The following is a 22,423-nucleotide window of genomic DNA, read 5'->3' as shown; positions in this document are numbered from 1 at the left end:
TTTTCCAAGTCGCACAACAAGCTGAGAATGGATATGTTCTCCATTTGAGGTTCTATGCACATATCTGTATATTTTACCTGATACGGAGTGTCAGCATAGCTCACCGCTGTTCTGAGATTTCAAGGCTCAAGACCTCAAGTTCTCATGAAGCCTTAGTAGGTGGTCATCCACTGTCTGTTGAATTCATATAAACTTCTGAGCCATGAGCGGTCCCTGACCAAGACGTCCTTCCTCAAATGTGGTCTCAATACCAACCAATCAGAAAATAAACTTCTAGCTGAATTTCCAATCAGAATAGTATGACTACCAAACTCAGAAACTCAAAGGGAACTCAGAACCTTAATTAAACTTCCAGATGTTATTGAGTTGTTTTCCAATCATAAATTAATCATGTAAAATTCTACTCAGCTTCTGAACAAATTTCATCACTACTGATTATACTAGGAACCTCAAAAGTTCTTCCAAGTAAATTTCCATGTTGTTGTTTTTTTACTAGCACATAGGACACTCCTGTTTTTCAAACTTGAACCACTAAAATATTGACTTGTGTGAATTAAGAAAAAATAAGAAGCCTTCTAGAGAAGGTTCATTTGAAAGATAAGCATAATTTGCATTCAAGGATAAATAAAAGCAGATTAAAGGTAATACAGAAACTTTTTAATAACGTCTTCCCGGCTGAATACATAGTCTTCACTTAGGCATCGTTACAGGAAATTGGCTTACGGGAACCCAGCAGTATAGACCTTTCATGCTCACAGGCTGGCTTTGCTTTGTGAATAATTAAATCCATTCCTCGGCTCTTGGTTGAATGCAACAGCCTTAGATCAAGGGCTGCCTGCTCAGCAGGTGCGTGGAGCTCAGTGGCAGCGGTTCCTTGGGGAAAGCTGAGTCTGGCTTCCCAGGGAAGGGCAGGCCCATCCCCAAGCTTGTCAGGATGAGTAACTGAACCCAGTCTCTGCAACCACCTCCTCAAACTGCAGGAAGCATCCAGCCCCTGCTGGTAGCTTCCACTCTTCCAATCCAATATCCGTAAGTGTTGGCAGTTTCAGATGAGAAGCCCTTTAGGATTTAAACAAGAGAATGTCCCCGGGAGTAGTGTTTAGGCCACATGGCCCAGGTAGAGACTTGCTGAGCAGGGAAATCTGTTCCAGCCCTAGTGGGGCCCAGCACTGTGGCTCCCCCATCACGTCGCCCCTGCTGTGGCTGGTGTCTTCAGGCAGCACTTACAGAGTGACTAACCCCCCTCCTCCCTCCTTCCCTTCCTTCCTTGACAGCATTTCCCCACTCATAAAATATGCTTTTTTAAAAAAAAAAGTTTAAAAATTCATATCATGTGTCCGGTACTGTGTTAAATACTTTATATGGGTTATCTCATTAATGTTGAAAATAATCCTAGGCAGTAGCTACTGTTATCAGCCCACTGTAGAAATCAGGAGACTGAGGTTTTGAGAGGTTAAATAACTCACAGAGTGGTGAAAACCAGGGAGGGGAGGGGTGACGGGGGGCTGCGTGGCGGTGGGCAAAGGGGTGAGCAATCTGTAATAGTGTCAACAATAAAAAAAAATTCGATTAAAAATAAAATTCAGCCCTGGGCGGTCTTGCTCAGTGGTTAGAGCGTCAGACTATGGACTGAAGGGTCCCAGTTTGATTCCGGCCAACAGCACGTACCTGGGTTGCAGGTTCGATCCCTGGCCCTGGTCAGGGCGCATGTGGCAGGCAACCAATTGATGTGTCTCTGTCACATTGATGTTTCTCTCTCTCTCTCTCCGTCTCTTCCTTCCACTCTCTCTGAAAAGCTATGGAAGAAGTATCCTCGAGTGAGGGTTAAAAAAAAAAAAATTCACGGAAGTCACCCAAGTGGCAGAGCCAGGGACACATTGCTACTCCAAAATCTGATTTTAGCCTGTACCCTATACTTATGTAGAAAAGACAACACAGTGTTTACACACCCATCTCTTTCTGTGTTTAGGAAGGGTGCTGCAGTGCACATATGTGTACATATGTCTGTGAACCTAACTCTGAGCAGCCACTGAAGGTAAAAAGCCCAAATATAAGGAAGGGGTTGGCCGCAGTGGGACCCCACCCCAAGTGAATCCTGTCCTGGCTGAGGCTATGGTCATCGGATGGCACAAATCGCACTGTGACACAGCACCTCTGCTCTCGATGCTTCTTATCAAGTTGCTACAGCTATGATCAAAGCACTTACTCAACTATTGTTGTCTTTGGTTCTATATAGTTATGCAATTATTGTGCAGGTGTTTTCTATTTATTAGTTACTTTACATTCCGTTATAGTTATTTTGCATGTACTTTTCCTCAAGAGAGGGGAAAGCTGATAGAATGAAATCCCGGAGAAATGGGAAGCAGGTGCCCCAGGTGGCAGGGTTAACCTTGGAACAGAAGCAGAGGTGCCCCTCTTCTGAGACTGAAGGGAGGCAGGTGACAATGAGCTTGGAGGTAGACAAGTTGACCGGCATGAAGCGTTGGGTTGGGAAAGCCCCGATTTGGCAGCTTCTAGATTGTTTATCATATTTAATAAGAAAGAGACAAGATCTTAGGAAGAGGGATAGGTTTAGCTGGAAGACTTTAGACGAGCTGTGAATATTTGGAGTGATTTGCTGTGGATGAGAGAGGAAAATGTTAGAATTGACAAGGCATTAGGAAGGGGGTTGGAGGAAAGTAGTTAACCCCCCCCCACACAAAAAAACAAACCACCAAAAAAACCCCAACAAACGAAGGAAGGCACAGAAATTTGAAGGTTCATGCTGAGCAGAATGCTGGAAACAACAGAAATAGAGCTTTGTACCTTAACTCACACGAATTTTTAAGGGCGTTGATTAAAAAAGCCAGTCTAGTTAGGATACCAACATTGAAAAGGGACACAAGGTCAGAGACGTGAAAGATGGCCTTTGCTAATTCACACAATGCATTCCTTGTGGGGCTCCTTCAAGCAAACCGTTCAGAGTCAGGGAATAGCGGACCAAGGAGGGAACCTGCCTCGGTTTCCTTCGGAGCACAGGTGAGTGCAGGCGTCACCTAGCAGGGAACTGGTTGCTACCAATGGTGACACGGTCCCTAGAAATCATGAGGCTTTCAGGAACATTTTTATTTATTCCTCTATTTATATTTATACCTGCATTCCTCATCACCTCTTAAAGGACTTCCTCTCCAAATTCTAGTATCTACAGAAGAGAAATGCATAAAGCCACCACTAGATTGAACAGATCTAATTCGCCTCATTTCTGTAATGTCATGAGGCTTCTGAATGTGCATATAATTTCCCTTAAAAATGTCATGCCTGCCAAGTTCTTATGCATTAAGGGTAAAAAATAAAACCCTAGCACAAGATTCTGCGTTTTAGAGCAAATGTATGACTGATACGACTAGATGGTGCCAGATGGGCCCCTCCGAGAGGTTAAACACAATGAGCTCTGACCTAATCTGGGTGGAGCGAACAGACTGGGAGAAGACAGATGGGTGGCCTTGGTGTCCCCAGCTGGAAAATTCCTGTCCCAAGCTGAAGCCCGCTAGAGTTACTGCCCAACTGTAAAGGCAAATGAGGCACCTGCATTAGCAAGATGATTTGTAACATGTGATTAGAACCGAGCCTTCCTTTCATTGGAGAAATCAGGGCTGGGTGTGCACTTTGGACACAGAAATGAATTCAAGCTGGACCAAGAGGGGCTGATGGTGAAACACAAAAACACACCTGGGTAAGGGACAGTGGCCATGTGCCATCTATGAACAGGCTATTATGAGCTGTGTGCCTGCACCAGATGCTTTTTATAGATCATCTAATTTAATTCCGAGAGCCCTCAAAGCCACTATTATTCCCCTTATACTGAAAGACACACTGAGGTTCAGAGAAAGTGAGTAACTTGGCCAAGGTTGTGTCAAAGAGCAAATGACAAGCCCAGAATTTTCGCACAAAGCCCAAGCTCCTAATGCTATGCTAATTACTATTCTAATTATCATGGAAATATAATGTGTCGAAAGAAAGTCCTGCCTTGCTGCCAAATATTTGGTATTCTGTAAAAGAAAGGTAGGGGGCAAAGTTCCTTGCAATGAATTTTGACTGCTGTGGACAGAACAAGGGCACCGGCCTTCAGGGGCACCCGAGCATGAGCCAGAGTGGCTTCCACTTGGAGCAGGTGTGAAATGAGGGCAGAATCGGACGGAAAGCATGTCTCGGTGACACCAAGAGCACCTTGACCTTCGTCTGGGCCATTCCCAGAGCGGACTTCATAGAAGGCAGCCCGATCTGCTCTCCTGCCCAAGGGACTCCACGTTCATGGCATTCGCTAGGACAGTCCTTCCCCTGGACAGCGACAGACCTTCTGAAATATTCATTGTGCTGTATTCCTAGGAGGAGATGTTCCCTTCTCCAGTGTATCTCAGGTTTCTGGTTTCATTACGTTGTTTTCCTGTAGAACTTGCACATAAAAAAAACTGACTTGCATAGCTTCTTTCCTCCGTTAGGTTATTTAGCAGGTTTTTCTTCCTTCCTGATAGGAACACTTCCTACCACTGAATGCGTCAGCCAGCAAGAATTCTGTTAGAGATCTCTTTGTGTTTCTTAAGAATGAGCACACCCTGAATTCTCCAAATTTCCATTCACCGAGTACAATCACTGCACTAAAAAGCAGCCCCGTTCCAAGGGTTGGCTTAGAATCAGCCTCCCTCAGTGCAGGTATTCAGAAGGGCCGGGCTTAATTTAATTTGACTTTATTAAAGTTGAAGGTTTCTAAGTTGAATTTTCTAATTTATTGCTGAATTTTAAAGCAATCCTCATTTCCATATGTCCTTGGTTCTAAAATAGCACTGTTTTCCCATCTTCACATCTCTGACACTGGATACATCTAATGATTGGTGTAAACAGGGTGGCAGAGTGACAGTTGCCACCTGATGGCCTTCATTGTTAGTCTGGTGTTATGACAGGTCTCCCGCAGTTTCTCAATATTCAGTCGACAAATCACGTATGGGCCCTTTGAGGAAGGAACCCGAGGCTCGCTCACTGTCAGAATATCTTTTGACACTTTCTGGTAAGCTTCAAAAACAAGCAGAATGGAAGTCTGCTCAGAGAAAAAGGGACAATAGTAGAGAATCTGCTTCTTAAAGTTACAGACCATCGTCACGAGTGGAAAACACGGGCATCAACTCAGGCACAAGAAGAGATTCAGAAACACTGAGCTCTATGCAGATGTTTTAAGAATTCCTTGGTCAGTTTATGTCACTTACAGCAGTCTTCTCTACCAAACTGTGAGCTCTTTGAGGACAGAGGAGAGCTCATGGCCTGCGATTTCCTATTTCTAAAGCCCAGCCTATGGCACGTCAGATGTTCAAGGAATGGTTGTTGAATACGTAATAAATGAACAATGGACGAGAAGATGGTCTGACCAATGGCGAAAAGAGAGGAAGTCTAAAAAAAATATGGGTAAGACTTATAGTGGACCTTGAAGGGTTAAGAATGAGAGTGTGGAGCTCAGTTTCTGCCTTGAGTGACTGGGTGTGTGTGGAAATGCAGGTAAAGGGGTTATTGCTGGTGGTGAGGTTGTTGGGGGGGGACAGAAAGTGACTGAGCTAAGATGATGCACTGCCTTTGAGATGCATCTGGGGCATACAAGTGGCAATGGTTAGAAAAGGAAACTAGGAAAACTGATCAGTAAAGCTATCTGAATTTACAAGGAGACTTGTCTAAAATGAAACCCCTCCCTGGATTCATGGACGGCATGAGGGTTGGGTTTCAAAAGCACCCCATCTCCAAGCCCCTGTGTGAGCCACTTGTGTTTGTGTGTGTGTGTGGGGGGGTATCTTTCTGACTCTGAGTCCAGAGAGAGGTTTGGAGAGGGCAGCGGGAGGAACGATGAATGGCCTTAGGTCTCACCCCACCCTCGGAGGGCGCTGTGGCCTTGGGGGAGGGCTGCCCCCCCTCTCCAGCCTGCCTGGCCCTCACTGGGCCTACACCTGCGCCCAACCTGGCCATTTCCTGGGGCAGCCTCAGTCGTGCTGTTCTCACAGGGTGTCTAGTTAGCCTCTATGTGCAGTAACTTCCTCACACCCGAAGGTGCCCATGGCCACCTCATGCCTATCTGTCTTTTGTGGACTATTTCTGGACAAACCTTCCTGTAACTTCACCAAAAGACTAGGCTTCCTTCCTAAAAAATTAAAAGATAACCTTAAGAAAGAAAGGTCTTCAAACACAGATTTAAAATGGTTTCATAAAAAATATTTCTGAAATCACTGTTATGATTTAATATGTCTCTGCCAGAGAATGAGTGTAGAGAAATACAACTGTATTGTAAAGATATTATATATATGTGTGTGTGTAAATATGTGTATATATATATGTGTGTGTGTGTGTGTGTGTGTATATATATATATGATACTATAGACACATATGTATGTTAATAAAAGCCAGATAGGCCTAGATAGGTACCTAGAAAACAGCTATGAGGAATTAGGGTCCTGTTTATTGCTCCACTATTATGCAGGAAAATCACTTGTTTTCTTATTTGGTAAGAACTCCTATTATATAATAAGAACCTAAGTTGTAGTAATATATACATAAGCTTGTGAAATTCAAACACTGTCTATTTTGTGAGAAGCAATGACTGAAGTTTTAATTCATAGTTCATAAGAGATGGAAACCATGTCTTTACCATAAATTCACTAATAGCTATTTCCTATCTAGAGAAGCCAAATGCTCGGCAGCACCTAAGAAAGGCTGTTACGCCCCCCAGTATTCCCAGGTTTTAACTTTGCTTGTGTCGACAAGGCTGAGGATGAGCTGTGGCAAAGAACAGATTTTCAGATGTACAGTCAGGAAATCACAGAACTCGTCCGCTCCCTCCCTCTCTTCTAACTCATCTGCATTCCGTCCCTTCACGCATCATCAAAGCCCAAGTACACGCAAATAGGCTCCATGAGAAAACTCATCTGCAGATTCAGGTGCCCAGAGTCAGCGAAAAGGAATCCATTTTCACAAATGTGTCAGATAACAAAGTTTCAGCGAGTGGGAACCCAAGTTCATGTTTTTTAAACAGGAAAGGTAATAATACATTTCTGATCCACGTGGATTGTATCTGTCAATCCACTAAACTAGGCCTTTTCCAGTTTTTCGAAAATATTATCAGCCTGGCCAGGCGTGGCTCAGAGGTTGAGCATCGACCTAGGATCCAGGAGATCAAGGTTCGATTTCTGTGCAGCAGGAGGATAATTTTCATTTGGGGAACAAAAGAGAAACAGAATTCCAATGTCTGTTCTGATCAGAAGTGGCTCTTTTCTCTAATTACATCACTGAAACGTTCAAAGAAAAAAGAACCTTCTTTCTAGTTAACTATCATTTAATGGCCAGTAGATTATTTTGCATCAACTAATATGCAACAGCACTATTAAAAATCCCGTAATATTGATTAATTAGTTCTTTCATCTAAAGGCTTTACTCACACTTTTTCAAAGGAGAAATAAGTACACTAAGTGAAATGTATTAATTATAAAGAAATTATATATTAGGTGAAATTAAAGGTATCTTAATAGAATACCCGGTGGTAGAGTAGCATATCAACCTTGGCCTTACCCTTTAATTTCAAGGCTTCTAATACCTTTGAATCAGCCGTTACATCACTCACTAGCTTGATTTCAATATTTTGTGAAGTCAGTTGGAGCAACTTTTCGAAAAGACGTTGACCCTAGAAAAAATATTTAGAGACAAAGAAAGTCAGAACACCGAAATGGATGCTACTTGAAATAGGTGTAAACAAACTTATTACAAACCATTCATTCAAATTTTGAAAGCAAAGCACTTCAGCAATTGGTGTTGAAAATTCTATCAGACGAGTTTATGTAGAGTAGTAACATGAACACAGATTACAGTCTGTTTTTTTTTGACTATTGTATTGTGCAGTTCAACAATTACTGCAATAATAATTTCAAAGCTACAGTGCAAATTTACCCTTGTTTTTCATTCTCATGAGCTCTGATGTTATTTACACATGAAGAGGCAAACAGAGGTAAAACAGTTGTGTTTGGGCCCAGAGAGACCTGGGTTCCAGCTGGTTTTCTAAGTTACACACACTGCCTTTTTAATCTCACTAATCTCCAGTTTCTTCCTTCAGTAACATGTAGATATCTGTATTTACTTTCAAAGGCTTTGGTGAGAATTAAAGGAGTTAGTGGTAAGTCAGTCTCCTTTAAGTATTAGCTCTTGGGGGGTGGGGATCAAGGCTACTTATCAGTGATCTGCCTGAATTTACCATCTTGTTTAAAGTGTGTTTTATTGAATTCAATTAATGCTCTGCCGAGCAATCTATAATTATTAGCACAGCCTAAAAATAACGGAAATAAAAACAAAGTAAAAAATGACTTAAAAAAAACACATTTTCACAAGCATATAAATTTTTATAATAAGTTTTAGTCTCGGGGACAATAGGGGTAGTGACAGGTCCATACACCTGATCTCAGGTGAGTGGGTTGCAACATTATCCCGTTTATTTTCCCTCCTGTGTTTTTATGGACTCCCCCTCCCAATCACAAAAGGGAACTGGTTTTCTTTTATTGACTTTTCAGTATTTTTATTATTCACCCACGAGCTCAAATGCCTTTAGGGTCAAGTCAGGCACAAAGCTTTGTTCTTAATGGCCTCCAAGCGCCAAAGTCTTATCTTCCTTTGATAAGAATGGACTGTTGCTTGTGATTGTGTAGAGAGGACCTGGAGGCTGAGAAGAGGGAAGAATGTGGGGGAAGAGCAGCGATTCCTGCAGTTCAATCTTGGAAAAGAGAGATAAACCCAAGATGAAAACCCAAAAGCTTTGGAGCGCGCAGGAAAATTTAAGGGTGATAGGGGTTTAGGGTGATGGATTAAATCGAAGATATAGAACATGTGACCAACAGGTGCATTGGGAGAGAAAAAAGAGGCAAAAAAGCGTAAGTTCGCAAATAACAGAAGAATCATAGTTCCTCTTTTGGAAAGACCTACGTCTACATGTTGAAAAGATAATGGATGATGAAGGCAAATGGAACGTGGAAAGACACATCCAGGCACATTCTGTACAATGACTCAACGCCAAGAGGACCAACAAATAATCTCACAAACTTCTGGCCCAAACCAAAATAGTTACCTATCAAGGAAAATGGATCAGCCCAGCATGGAGCTAACCATTTGTACCATGAAGGTAATTCAGACTATGGAAAGAAAAGACTGAAGCCCAGGCGAGGATTTCACTCGCCAGGGTGAATGAAAGAAATATTTGTAGCTATATACAGATTTAGAGACTATATTAACTACACAACTCATACGAGGAATATACTCCAGGATGGACTCTAACCAAACAGGAAATAACACCAAACACAATCCAGGAGGGCGAAGGGGAGAAGGCCCGGTGGTGAGCAATATAGTATGGAGATGTGTTTGATGTACGCGCTAGAGATTCTGGAAACAGATGAGACACCTTATGGGGCGAGGTCTGCTGAGAATCTCTTATGTGCATTCTCAGTGGGGTGCTGCTTTTGGCTTAAAGGAGCTGAGAATTGGTGTGTGTGTGTGTGTAAGTTACTGTTTTTATAAATAAAACACACGTATACATACAGTAAATGTGAAATATATCTGTGGTGTTAAAATTCCATGGGAGGGGGTGTCAGGATTAGGAAAAAAATATTCTAAAAAAAACTCCTTAAAAGAAAGTTGAGAAATACTCATCTATAACCAAAGGATAAAGAATCTCCGTAAAGATCAGAATAAGAGTGTAGGGGAAGGAATTAAATGTAATGGGGAAAAGCAGGCCATTCTTATGCAATGGCATAATTTATGGAGCTGGTTATAAATCAGTATGCGCCGAACAGCACACCAGCTAAATATATAAAGCAATTAAAACACTAACACAATATTATACTTCTAAATACGTCTCTCAAAACTGGGCCAATCTAATAGAAAATAAATAAGGATATTTGAAAATTAAATAATACTATCAACAAACTTGATTATATGTATACATTTATAGAGGTATTTCTCATTCTATATATTAAACCCCTCAAAACAATTTTTTGTTGCCTGTGGAACATTAACAAAAACTCTTTAGTGCCATTCAGAAAACCTGAACGAAAGTTAAAGTGAGGTATTCCACAAGCTTCATTCTCTGCTGGTAATCTAACAAAATGGGAAACAGGCCATTAATATGTAACTCGTAAGACAAATCTTAGCTACTTGCAAACTGAAAAACTCACTCTTATACTATCCTTACATCAAAGGACAAACAGAAAAGTGAATCTGTGTAGTCTCTAGAAAACTATGAATAAGTGAGCACTTCATAGCTGCCACGAAATGAAGCAATATCTTGCGTCAGAGAGAAATGTGTGACTGTGAATGCTTTCAACGTTATAAAAAAGAATATACCCTAAAGTCACAGTCATCACATTAATCTGGCCAAGGCGTAGGAATGGAGAAATCAAAATAGAACTCAACAGAGAATCCAGAAACGGTATACAAACGTGATTTTTATCAATAACAAAAGGGCTCTTTTAATTCAGTCCGGGAAAAGATAAAGTGGTTTAATCTGGCCCAAGTGGAAGGGCCCCTCTATTACACCACATAAAACAACAGGTTCTCAGGTGGAATGAGGGCCTCAGTACCTTTAAGAACATCTAGGCGACTACATGTACAGCCCTGGCTCGGGGAAAACCTTACCCAAGCTGGAGGAAGTTAAATGATCACCCCCAAAGATGTCAGGTCCCAATCTGGAGCAGGTAAATGTCCCCTTATCTGGAATAGGATCTTTGAAGATGTGATAAAAGATTTTGAGAGGGGGAGATTATCCTGGATCATCTTGGTGGACCCTAAGTGCCACCACAGTGTCCTTGTGCCAGAGGCAGAGGGAATGTGAAACCCAGAGGACAAGGCGATGTGGAGATGAGCAGGGTTCGAGGTGCTGGCCTTGAAGGCTGCAGTGACGGAGCAGCAAAGCCAGGGAGGCCAGCGGCCACCAGAAGCTGGGAGGGGCAAGGCGTGTATCTCCCCTGGAGCCTCTGGGGGGACAGTCATCTTGCTGACACCTTGGTTTCAGTCCAGTGAAACCGACTTCAGGCTTCTGCCCTCTACAACTGTGAGAGAAAAAATGTCCATTTTTTTTAAACTACAGCCCATATCGATTTGTTGCAGTGGCCCCAGGAAACGAACACACAAGCCAGCTTACGCAGAAGCAATAAGGTAATAGAGAAGTACAGAATTCTGAAAGTTTAAAGAAACACAGAGCAAAACATACCACAAGTTAATGAAAAACAGTCACATTAGGAAAAAATATTTGCTACGCAAATGAGAAATGGGTTTATAGCTGGGCTCTACAAAAGTGTATTAGAAATTAATAAGAGAAGGCCAACAGCCCCAGTAGGAGACTGGGCACGCCCAAGGAAAGCAAGGCTGCGTGGCTGAGACATAAAGGGTAAAGAGACGCTTTTTGGAGGCCAGGGAAGCTCAAAGCAAAGCAGCACAGAGATCTCTTAGTACTCAGAGAGGCTGCAAACATTCATGAGCGGCAACATTTAGCCTTGGCAGCAACTTGAGGAAAGGGTACCCTGACATAGTGCTTCCTTCCACTCAGGGGTCCACATCTGAATGAAACAGCCCAATGAAACATAAGTGTGTGTGTGTATGTGTGGACATGTGTGCGTGTTTATGATTACACGCCCATGGAAAAATACGGATATATCTCGGGTGTACTATTATCCTATGTGCAAATCCTTACATAGATACACGTGTAAAATTTCAATCAAAATAAAAAAGGCCACCTGACTGATTAATCATATTACATATTTAATGATACAGTCACAAGAAAACAAGATTAAAATTTATTTTAAGCCATAGTGCGTTCTGAAGCAATACATTTGCCTTGCCTTTTAAAAACTTTATGACTTCAGAGACGAGACCATATATGCATAAATCACCTCTTGTTTCCTAGTTTATTTATTTAATCAACGAGTTCAATTATTTATAAGATTGATCTCTTATTTACTTCCTTTTATTTACTGAAATTTTCAGTTTGTGAGATACACAAAGTTTGCCAGGAATCTAAATATCAATATAGTATCTCCTTGTGTATTTGTCAGTGTCAACTTTTATTCATATACACAGGACAGTGTCTTTTAAGCATATTCACTCAACACACTTACTGGATGTCGGATATGTGTTGGAGATAGATGCCAAATTAACAAATGAGAGCCCAATGTGTCAGAAGCCAGGGTGGAGGAAGTACAGGTTTAGGGGGAGATGTGACAGGGGCATAGCAACCCGGCCTAAGGCCCTCAGGGGAAGTTCCCCAAAGGAAGGGAGGAAGGAAAGACTGTTCCAGATGGAGACCTGTGGCAGAGAGGTAAGCAGGCTCTGCTAAGCCAGAGTTCGGACCTTATCTGGAAAGCATGTGGACCTCTGCAGGATTTTGGACAGGGAAGGACAGGACTGAATTTTTGTTCTGGGAAGGAAGGAAGGAAGGAAGGAAGGAAGGAAGGAAGGAAGGAAGGAAGGGAGGGAGGGAGGGAGGGAGGGAGGGAGGGAGGGAGGAAGGGATGGGGGGAGGGAGGGATGGGGGAGAGGGAGGGAGGGAGGGAGCCGTCTGACTGCAAACTGGAGAAGGCATGAAGCAGCGCAAGACTGGAGGCTGCAACAACTATCAGAAGGCTGGTTTGGTGAGACGTGTGGCCTGAGAGTCGTGTCAATGGAAATCCAACGAACGGAAGGATCTCAGGTATTTGTGATGAACCTGATGGGGAGGCCTGGGCTTGAGAGAGACAGTGGAGTTGGGGATGGTGGCCAGAGTCCCAGCAGCTCTTGGGAAACGCCTGTGGAATATGAATTTCTCATCTGAAGCCGGGAGATGAGGCCCATTACCTCAGTTCACACATGTCCTGAGCTCCTGGACCAGTCACAGCTCAGGAACTTGGTACGGGACCCCCACTTTGGGGCAGTGAGCAGCAAGGATTGCTGCCGGATGCCTGCAGACAGTCTCTGCCAGGTTCCATCCCAGGAGGGGATTTAATTATTCTGAATGAATGGTCAAGGCCTTGCCTAATGACCATGATCACAATTACGCACCCCGAAGGTATGAACAGAGCCATCCTGGCCAGGGGCAGGTGAAGAGAGCTGAGTAAGCTCATCGTGACAACAATGGGCCAGGGAATAGCGAGGACTTCATATCAGGAGCATTGTTTGAAACAGGGCCCTCGGTGGCTGGCTTCCCACCGCAGCTAGAAAGTAGGTTCACGGGTGCATCAGCGTTTAGGCCGGCTGCAAAGGCAATCGGGCAATGTGACCTTGGCAGTGCCACTTGGCAGTGCCAGTTGGCAGTGTCTGGAAGCGTGTGATGGCACAGCCAATCGGCACTCCTGCTGCAGAGAAAGGGATGTGACTGCGGCCAGGGAGGGACACCAGGACATGCCAAACACTCAGCGCCTCCACAGTCACTTGTTTCAAGTGGGCAGAGTGCCCCCAAGCCCCCAGAAAGGAGGCAGAATTCCTTCCAGGACTCACTCCCAATGATCCCAGCCTCCCCAGGAGCAACTATGAGGACTGTTCTACATTCTCCCTGGAGTCCCAAGGTCCTAAGAAAGCAGCTCAGCCCTGGCCGGTATGGCTTGGGTGGCTGGGCGTCACCCTGTGCACTGAAAGGTTGCCGGTTCGATTTCCGGTCGGGCAAATCAATGGGACTCGATCCCCGGTGAGAGGCGTGTGGCAGGCGGCTGGTCTACACTTCATTCTCTCTCCCTCTCCCTTCCTCTCTCTCTCAAAATAAAAAAAAGTTCTTTAAAAAAGAAAGCAGCTCAGACTCAGCCCTCTACTCCTGAGAATTAACCCTGGGAAAATGGGCCAGAAGAAAACAACGCTTTAGGATGCCAAAATGGCATAACTGAGATAAGGCGGAAAAGTTACAAAGAAAGTCAACTTTTTACAAAATCAAACAAACGAAAACCCCAAAAACAACAAAAAAAGAAAACAATGCTTAGCACAGAGATATTTACTGCAGCAGAATGTATTCAGAAATGGACAAAAAGAATAGCTTAAATGTTCAATAACAGAGAAATTTAATCTGGTGCATCCACTATATTGTGTATTATGCGGCCAGTTTAAAATAATGTTTACCAGTGTTTCTAATAACACAGAAAGGTGTTCATGGTGTAATGTTAAGGCCAAAATTAAGGTATGCATTTCTTTAAACAATATAAGCATATGTAAATCTGTGTAAAATACCAAAGTATTAAAACATTTTTTGTTGATGGATAATTTTGTTTCTCCTTTGCTTCTCCGTAGTTTCCAAACTTTCTATAGTAAGAAGCCATTATTATTATAATGAGAAAAGAAATCCAATCTATTCTTTCTCAAAGAAAGTTCCAAAACCACAACTTGACCTTAGGGAAATGGAAAACCCAGAGACGAAGATCCAGAGGGAGAACACTCAAGAGTATAGGTAAACAACTTTAAAGAAAAGTCATTATTTAATCCAAATCACTGGGAAGACTGTCTGGCCTCATGATTTATTCATGTCCATATGATTGGATTTAAAAAAGAATTAAAGAGGTTAAACTCCTGCTAATCATAGTGCTTATGAGTTTATAGCAGAATGATGATTTCCCTTGGAAATATACTGGGGAGCGAGCAAGAACATAATTAGGATTACTCAACAGATGGGGAAATGGAAGCGTGGAGAAGCGACAGCAATGCACCAAGAAAGAACAGCGCTGAGGGGGACAGGGCTTCACAGGAGCAGAGCTCAGCTGCTCGGCCAAGGCCAAGGCCAAGGCCAAGGCCACCCCTCCCCAGCCTGCAGGCCCCGCCCTCCCGCTGTGCTCCCACTTTGCTTTGTGGGCCTCCCCACCACACTACCAGAAAGGGGTGGGGACCATGCTTATTGGATTTTGTATCCCCAGCAAACAGCCCAGAACCTTCATAAACTCTTGTTCAATAAAGGCACACTGAAAATGATGTTGTAGCCACATTTCAAATGGGAGAATGCTAATTTATATGTATTTGCTGAGTGTCGATTTTGGGGAACAGGGAAACGATGCTATTTTGAAAACCGGGGACACTCTTTCCACAAGGTTATGTAATTTTCACGCTGACACTGCACCAGTTTTGCTGAAATAATATTTAGCCTGGAGATAAGGCTGGAGAGAAATCTGTTGTAAATCCACAAGCAATCCCGTCTCTTCCTGGCCACGTGCCAGACAAAAAAAAAGCTACAAGAATTAATAGGACACTGGCCCTGGAGGCCAGGAATATGTAGAATATTCAAACTCAAGTTGCTGCCCTTTCTCACCATCGCCAAGAGAACAATAGGAAAAAACTGGATTAAACTGAAACAGGTAAAACTGGGTTGACAAACTGGATGCGTGAGGAAACCAACCTGGCCCTTGTCTTAAAATCTATAAAAATCAAACAATGTTTATTAGACTGGAGTGGTTGAAGGCAGTGATTCTCAATCCTGGCTGCCCAATGGACCCCCAAGTCCTCTTTTAAAAAGTATCAACGCCTGATTCTTTCTAACTTAACTGTGGGGTGGGGCTGGCATTAGTATATTTCCATCACTCCCCAGGTTATTGTGGCCAGGTAGTCATGGTTGAAAACTGCCCAGCTGGGAGAGGAAGGTAAGAATCTACTTAAAAAATATGCCCATTTTTCTTTCTCCTCTAAAAAAAATTTTTTTTAAACTTAAACCCCGTTGAATGACTTGAATTAGTATTCTGGGTAAAATTCCCTTAAGCTCCCTTAATGGAAGTTGAAATTTTGGAGGTCAGTCACTCCAGGTCTTCACCAAACAGAGCAGATACTTCTGCAGGGATGTGTCAACCAAGAGCTGCTTGCGCAGATGGATGGGAGCGGGACTGTGTGTGCACGTGAAGAGTTGTAAGTAATACATCAAGTGAAAATCATTATGAAATGACCTGCTAAGTCCTTCTTAACTATGCAGAATCTCACACTTGCAGAAATTATACTCCCTTTTAATTTCACAAGGTAACCATCCCAGCTTCCAGCATAGCCTAAGGCCGATAATAAGAACTCATTAGTACAACTGAACTTGAACTACAGTCACAGTGTGTATACAAACAAGCGAATGTGAATGACGACATTCATGACAGCAATAAACACTTATATAGGCACTAAAACAGTCAAACACTCTTCTATATTATGTATATTAACCAACTGAACCTGCACAATAACCTATGAGATAGGTTCTGTAATCACCCTGATTTTGCTGATGAGGAAACTGAGGCACAGAGAGTTCAGCATCTTGCTTGAGGTGACACAGCTAACCAGGAGGAAAGGAAGCCTAAGCTCCTCTTCGGGCTCGTTTCCACAGTCTTTCTAAGCATCTGCTAGCACTTACTGAGCAGAGACAGGATCCTGACTCGTATTTTCCAAAACGACCCCCTGGATCACTACGTGTGGTGTCAGATGGGTACTAGATTTATTGGGGTGATCAATTGGCAGGTTATATAAATGTCTAATCACTATGTTGTTCACGTGAAACTAATATAATATTGTATGTCAAGTGAAATTGAAAAATAAAAAAAATTAAAGAAAAAGAATACACAAATATACTGGAAAGTTTGACTCTACTATTAAAAAAGCTGGCTCTGGGTCCCAAAGGCAAATTATGACACCCATAACCAACCAAATGTCTCAGCAAGCGGTTACGGGATTAGAAGTGTACACAAGCATGTTGTGCAAAGAAGAGTTCTGGGGTGCGCCATCAACAGGTACCATGATATAAACGGTGCCCCCCAAAGTTGTCCAACACAGCAATGCTTATAGAGATGCAAAGATGAAACATGATTTTGCCCTTGCAATCCAGGCATCCTAGCAGGGGCTGAGCAACATACGACTAACGACAGCACATACACATAAATGCAACGATGTACATGTACCACGGGTGACAGCAGACTAAACAATGAGCTTGACCTTGAGAAGTGGAGGCAAGAACACTAAGTGGTGTAAAATGCACATCAGTAAAATCATCACACACGCAGAGGATGCGGCTTACCTGGCACGCTGATGGATGACTGTGGTTGAGATCCCAATGGGAAGACACTATGTCAACAGACTTTTGGGCCATGTTGAGTAAATTCATCCAGCCTTGGAAAAGTGATAAGTGAAAGGGTGCATTTTCTGAATAGTTAAGGCCTTCAGGAATATTTTCCACCAGGGCAACTCTTAGAAAAGATTTTGAAAAACAGACAAAAACAAGATCTAGTCAAATTGGAAGCCACAGATCTTTATACATGCATACAGAGACATCTGAGAAACACCCTTTATTCTTTCTGAATGCATACATTGCTCATACTTTACAGTTTCCGCCAAAGTCCTTTTAGCATCTCCCCTATGCTAATCTACTGTGTTCCAAGAGTTTATGCCCTGTTTTCCCCAGTTAGAATTTGTATTTCATAAATTCATGGTATATGTCCCTAAGATCCAGTTTCAAACTAGCCTTGAAAAAAAATTCAGAGCTTCCTACATAAGCACCTGCCTCTAATAATATATTTATTTTTATTCCCTATTGCAATGCAACTCATATATAAGATACTACTTCTGTGAGCTACTTGAGATCGTAAATTAAGTTATGCACATCTCCATTTCTAGCACAATATTGGGTATATATTAGAACTAGTTTATAAGCTAAAATATTGTTAGTTTTATTACTATTAGAAAATGAAATAATAAATGTTAGGATTATTGCTTAACACCTCTATTGATGCTTCCCAGCCTAAGGCATAAAATGATACTGAAAAGGAAATTTTAAACCTGTTTCGGGGCTTTATTAAAGATGGAGATAAGGAATGTAGAAAATAACAGTAATAATAGGGCCCTAAATAAACTATGATCAGCACTATCCTAATAAATGTGTTTGCTCTTTTTATATGTCCTTATATATTGACAACATATTCACGATGCCTGGCTCTCCTTGGTGTTGCAATTAACGCTGCATGGTTTTTACTTCTGACTTAGCCAGGTGACCCATAACATTTTAATAAAGAAATGAACAATTTGTTTCCAGCTTAAGAAATGTAAATTCTCCTGAACTCTGTATGGGAAATCTCTTATAAAGATACCTATAAGTGCTCCCAGAATACAGATCTGTTTTAATCATAGCTGGGTATCCTCAGTGCTAGGTACATAATTAGGGCTCAAGAAATACTTGAAATACTTACAGAATGAATTTTAGGTTCCAACATGGAATCTAGCACTTCTTAGTAAAACTGTGAACTGTTTCTATTAATGAGACTTTTTCCATTTTGCCAGTTTTTAAACAAAAACAAAAACAGTGCTCTTAGTGAAATGTCCTTGTCTGTCTGATGAATGTCATAGCCAGAATGGGGTTTGCTGTGTGACTCAGAGATAGCCGTAATTTTGGGATCCAGTCAACCCCCTCCCCCCTACCATTGCGAGCTCCTGCCATAATTCTCCTACCTCACACTCCCCTGGGCTCACCAACTCACAAATATCCAAATACACTGTATTTTACAAGCGCTCCCCTCTAGAGAATTCCTTTCTCTTCCAGCTTGACCATAAAAATTAAAGCTCTGAAGGCTCATTTCAAGTCCCACTTCCTCCAGCTAGGTGCCCCCAACCAGAATTAATGTTTCCTCTCTGCCCACGCCCCAGTGTTTCTATAGATGATGCACTGCCCATCTAGTTACACGTCTTGCTCTTGTTTCACCATTTCTTAGACTCTACCTCGTAACTGAATCCTTTGAAGCAGTTTCAACATCCCCTACAACTAATGAACATCTTTTAAAACCAAACAAAAAAGAATCTTCCCAAACAACCCAAACCAGAATACAACAGCTGCTAACGAACAGAACTGACTAGTTTCAATTTTACTTCAATATAAAAGACACGCTGAGAAAGACAAGAGGAGACGCATGAAGCCCAGTTAAACAGAATAGGAAATAATAACGCAGAGTGATTGTATAATTGTAGATGACTCCACATCATCCCCCGAGGCTTCTGATGGGCGTACAAATAAGGATTCCCAATCTCTCTTAGAAATCTTTAGACAAGGTGTCCTTAACCTTGGATCCATGGAATTCAGGGGGATCTAGGAGCTTGATCTGCATTTCCCCTCATCTCTAACTGCAATTTAACACCCCCTTCAGTTATAAACATAGGCCATAAAGGGGGGTGGGGTGGGAAAAGATTAACTAAAGAACTTTTAGGCACATGTGCCTAACCCAGGGACTCAGACAATAGTGAGGTGAACGCCTGGAGGCCTGTGGGTGCGGGGCCGAGGGGGTCAATGGAGAAAAACAGGGGAACGTCTGTAATATTTTCCATAAAGAAAAAACACAGGCCATAACAATCACAGGAGATCAGAAGAACCTGTGATTCTGCCACCATTAAGGATTTTCAGACCATGCTACCGTTACTGCTGACATCTCCAAGCACTCACCACTACTTTGAAATTATGGTAGACGTCAGATCTCGTGATTCCATGAATTATTATGGAATAGGTCCCAAATTTGTTTCTTTTAAATATTTTGATAACGTTACTCAACATTATTGGTCTCCTTTGCAATTCGAGGTATTTTAATTTAAAACCATTTTCCAAGGAAGGGGGCCCCCCTGCTTCATCCGACTGCCACAGGGGTCTCCGGCACAGAAAGGCTTAAGGCATCATCTGTTCCTTTTTCTAGGTCACACACATTCTTATTAAACAACCTCCCCTCTACTGAAGCCTTAGAAGTGGGTAAGATCACTACGAGAGACTTTCAAGACAAGAGGGCTGGGTCAAAGCCAAGTCCGGGGGACATCTAATCCCTTCTGGTTGGTAGAGAAAGTGGGGCAGGCGAAGACGACAGAAGCAAGCACTGGAAGGACTGGAAGAGTTGGAGAGTGAAATTCCCTGGGCGCCAAGGAAGACCAAGTCTATTATTATTTTGGTTTTTACTAAATACTAACACAACATAAATGATGAATTTCCACTAAAAAGAAAAACAGAAGACCTGTTCTGGGGCCCACACTTACATCTGGGTAATGAATGGGCAGGACAAAGACACTGCTGGCCTCCGCACTCTCCCCCTCCCACAAGACCTGGCCCTGGAGAGCTTGATTGCCCCTCAGAAGCCTCCAGAAATCAGCTTTGAAATGCTGGGCTGATTTCTGTGACCTATCATTTTATTTCCTTTAACAACCAACAGCCCGCTTCTCTCCAGGGGCAGATCTAATTAGCACCCGCGCAGGACTCACTTTCCTGGGGCAGTGGCCCTTGTTCTGTGCTTACTTCTCAAGCAAGGAAAGGAGTAGGCGGACCCCATTACCATCCATCCTTGGCCAAGCCCCAGGGATGCCAGCATCCTGCCAACAGGCAGCAGGGCTACTCCTGATGCCTAATAACAAGGGGAAAGGCCGAGTGTACGCAGACACGATGCGGCAAAAATCTTTTCATGGTTCTTTTCATGGTACTGAGAGAGAAATGACAAATGGTCTGAACTGTGACTGCAGGGAGCTGAGGTGGAGGGAATAAATATAAGAAAAAGAGTTTTACATTGTTAGTAGATTTTAAAATAGAAGGCTAGCTGTTTTTAATAATTGTATGTATTTATTTTCCGAAATTAATGTGATCATTAAAATTTCTTTTTTTAAAAAAAAATGTTTTTATTGATTTCAGAGAGAGGAAGGGAGAGGGAGAGAGAGAGAGAAACATCAATGATCAGAGAGAGTCATGGATCAGCTGCCTCCTGCATGTCACCCAGTGGGGGACAGAGTCCAAAACCAGGGCATGTGCCCTGATCGGAAATCGAACCGTGGCCACCTGGTTTATAGGTCAACGTTCAACCACTGAGCCACGCCGGCTGGGCCAAAATTTCTCTTTCCATTCAGGAACAGTATTTCACCTTTTAAAAGAAATACCTACAGTTCCCCTCAAATAAGCTACTAAGAAGTGCAGTCCCAGCATTTGCTAGCTTTAAAATGTACACGCGTGTGTTAAACACAAGAATCTTTATAAGGTATTATATTTTCACACTTGATTTGGGTAATATTGTAGAGAAATGTTAAAGAGGAAAGGATATGCAATAGGGTAGACAAAACCCTGCTCTACCAGTTGTTAGCTATGAAACCTTGGACACAGGGCTAACCACCTCTTTAAATCTGTTTCCACTTCTGAGAATAAAAGTTATTACAAAGATCAGAGGAAATCATCTACGTGAAGTTCTCTGCTTAGTGCCTGCTTCGTAGTATGCACTAAATAAAAGACAGAATTTTAAGAAGTAATTAAGTCTAAAAACTAGCAATTAAAAAAAAGTCTCCAAGTTCTCAAACCGATATAGGAGTTAATGAAAAGAATCTACATACACTGGCTAAAAGGTGTCTTAGAAACTGGAACCTCCTTGGTATTTTCAGCGTGAATGTGAGCTTTCTTTCATTGCCCAGTGCAATGGGTAGGTTATTGGCACTTGATGGTCTACACAGGCAGTCAATTCATTGACATTCATTCCTAAGATCTTGACTATCTGACGAAATTAATCAATGAGCTGAACAGAGGGCCTTAGTTCATCAATACAACTAGATTTGCACTCAAAGTAAAATGATGCAGATCTGTAGCCTCAGATTGTGGGTCAGTCGGCTGTAATTAAAGCCCAGGCTTGACAAGGCAAAAAGTTAATCTTCCCAAAGAGATATTTGGGTCTCTGACACTGAAGTAGAAGGTGACCCACTGCCCAGGTGGCAGACTCACCTGTCCCATGAGGAATCAGAGGGCCTGGGGACGCTTGTGAACACACCATCCTGGTTTACACTGAGGGTGATGGGAAGACACAAAATGGATTGGGCAAGGGTGGGACATGATCTGATTTACCTTTTATAAGGATTTTTCTGACTTTTGTGGTTTCCTCACAAAAACTATAGGGTTGCAGGGAGGTAAGTGTTACAGCCCAAGACTGACTAGGGCCCATGTGAAGGTGACGGTGTGGCTTCAACTTGGGTGTGAATCCTGGAGATGGAGAAAGGCAGAGACACACAGATCCTGCCCTCAAGGAGCTCACATTTTAGTGGGGAAGGCAGGTAATAAACACTGAACATTCTGAAGGTAAAGCAGATAGAAACATGGGCACTATGGAGGGAAAGTCTTCTGCCCCATTCCTGACGTCGTGTCCAGGTTCAAGGGTGCTCTGTGACGCGGCACAGCTTTGCCTTTCTCTAGACCTTTACTTACCCTGCTCTGGGGTGGGGAGGGGGTGGGAAGGGAGGGAATTACCTGTTTGGGAGGTTGAGAAACATATTCAGCTTCTTCTTCCCTTTTTTCTCTGGGAAAAGCCATCCCACCCCAGCCCCCACAAGTTGTGCCTGGACAAGACCCTTCGTGTCCAAGCTGACCCTAGTCCAGTGCTGACAGTGGCTGGGTGCCAAGTCTGGCTAAGCCTCCACCTGCTACTCTTTGCTCAGAAAGAAG

The 22,423-nt window shown here is 42.7% G+C and overlaps 1 protein-coding gene across 2 annotated transcripts in view; it reads right to left on the bottom strand.

Moving 5' to 3' along the window:
- PLD5 (phospholipase D family member 5) overlaps positions 1–22,423 on the bottom strand; it is a 144,312-nt gene that overhangs the window by 36,027 nt on the left and 85,862 nt on the right. The window contains exons 3-4 of one of the 2 annotated variants that reach the window (XM_081124127.1): positions 17,018–17,186; positions 7,576–7,687 (exon numbers count right to left, since the gene is read on the bottom strand). In XM_081124127.1, the coding sequence (XP_080980253.1) occupies positions 7,576–7,687; positions 17,018–17,186 (281 nt within the window). The remainder of the gene's footprint in view (positions 1–7,575; positions 7,688–17,017; positions 17,187–22,423) is intronic. The other variant, XM_081124128.1, reaches the window with a different exon arrangement.

The sequence above is a fragment of the Miniopterus schreibersii genome (assembly GCF_964146895.1).
Source record: "Miniopterus schreibersii genome assembly, chromosome: 21".
Classification (NCBI taxonomy): domain Eukaryota; kingdom Metazoa; phylum Chordata; class Mammalia; order Chiroptera; family Miniopteridae; genus Miniopterus; species Miniopterus schreibersii.
This window is presented reverse-complemented; position numbering and strand designations above follow the sequence as displayed.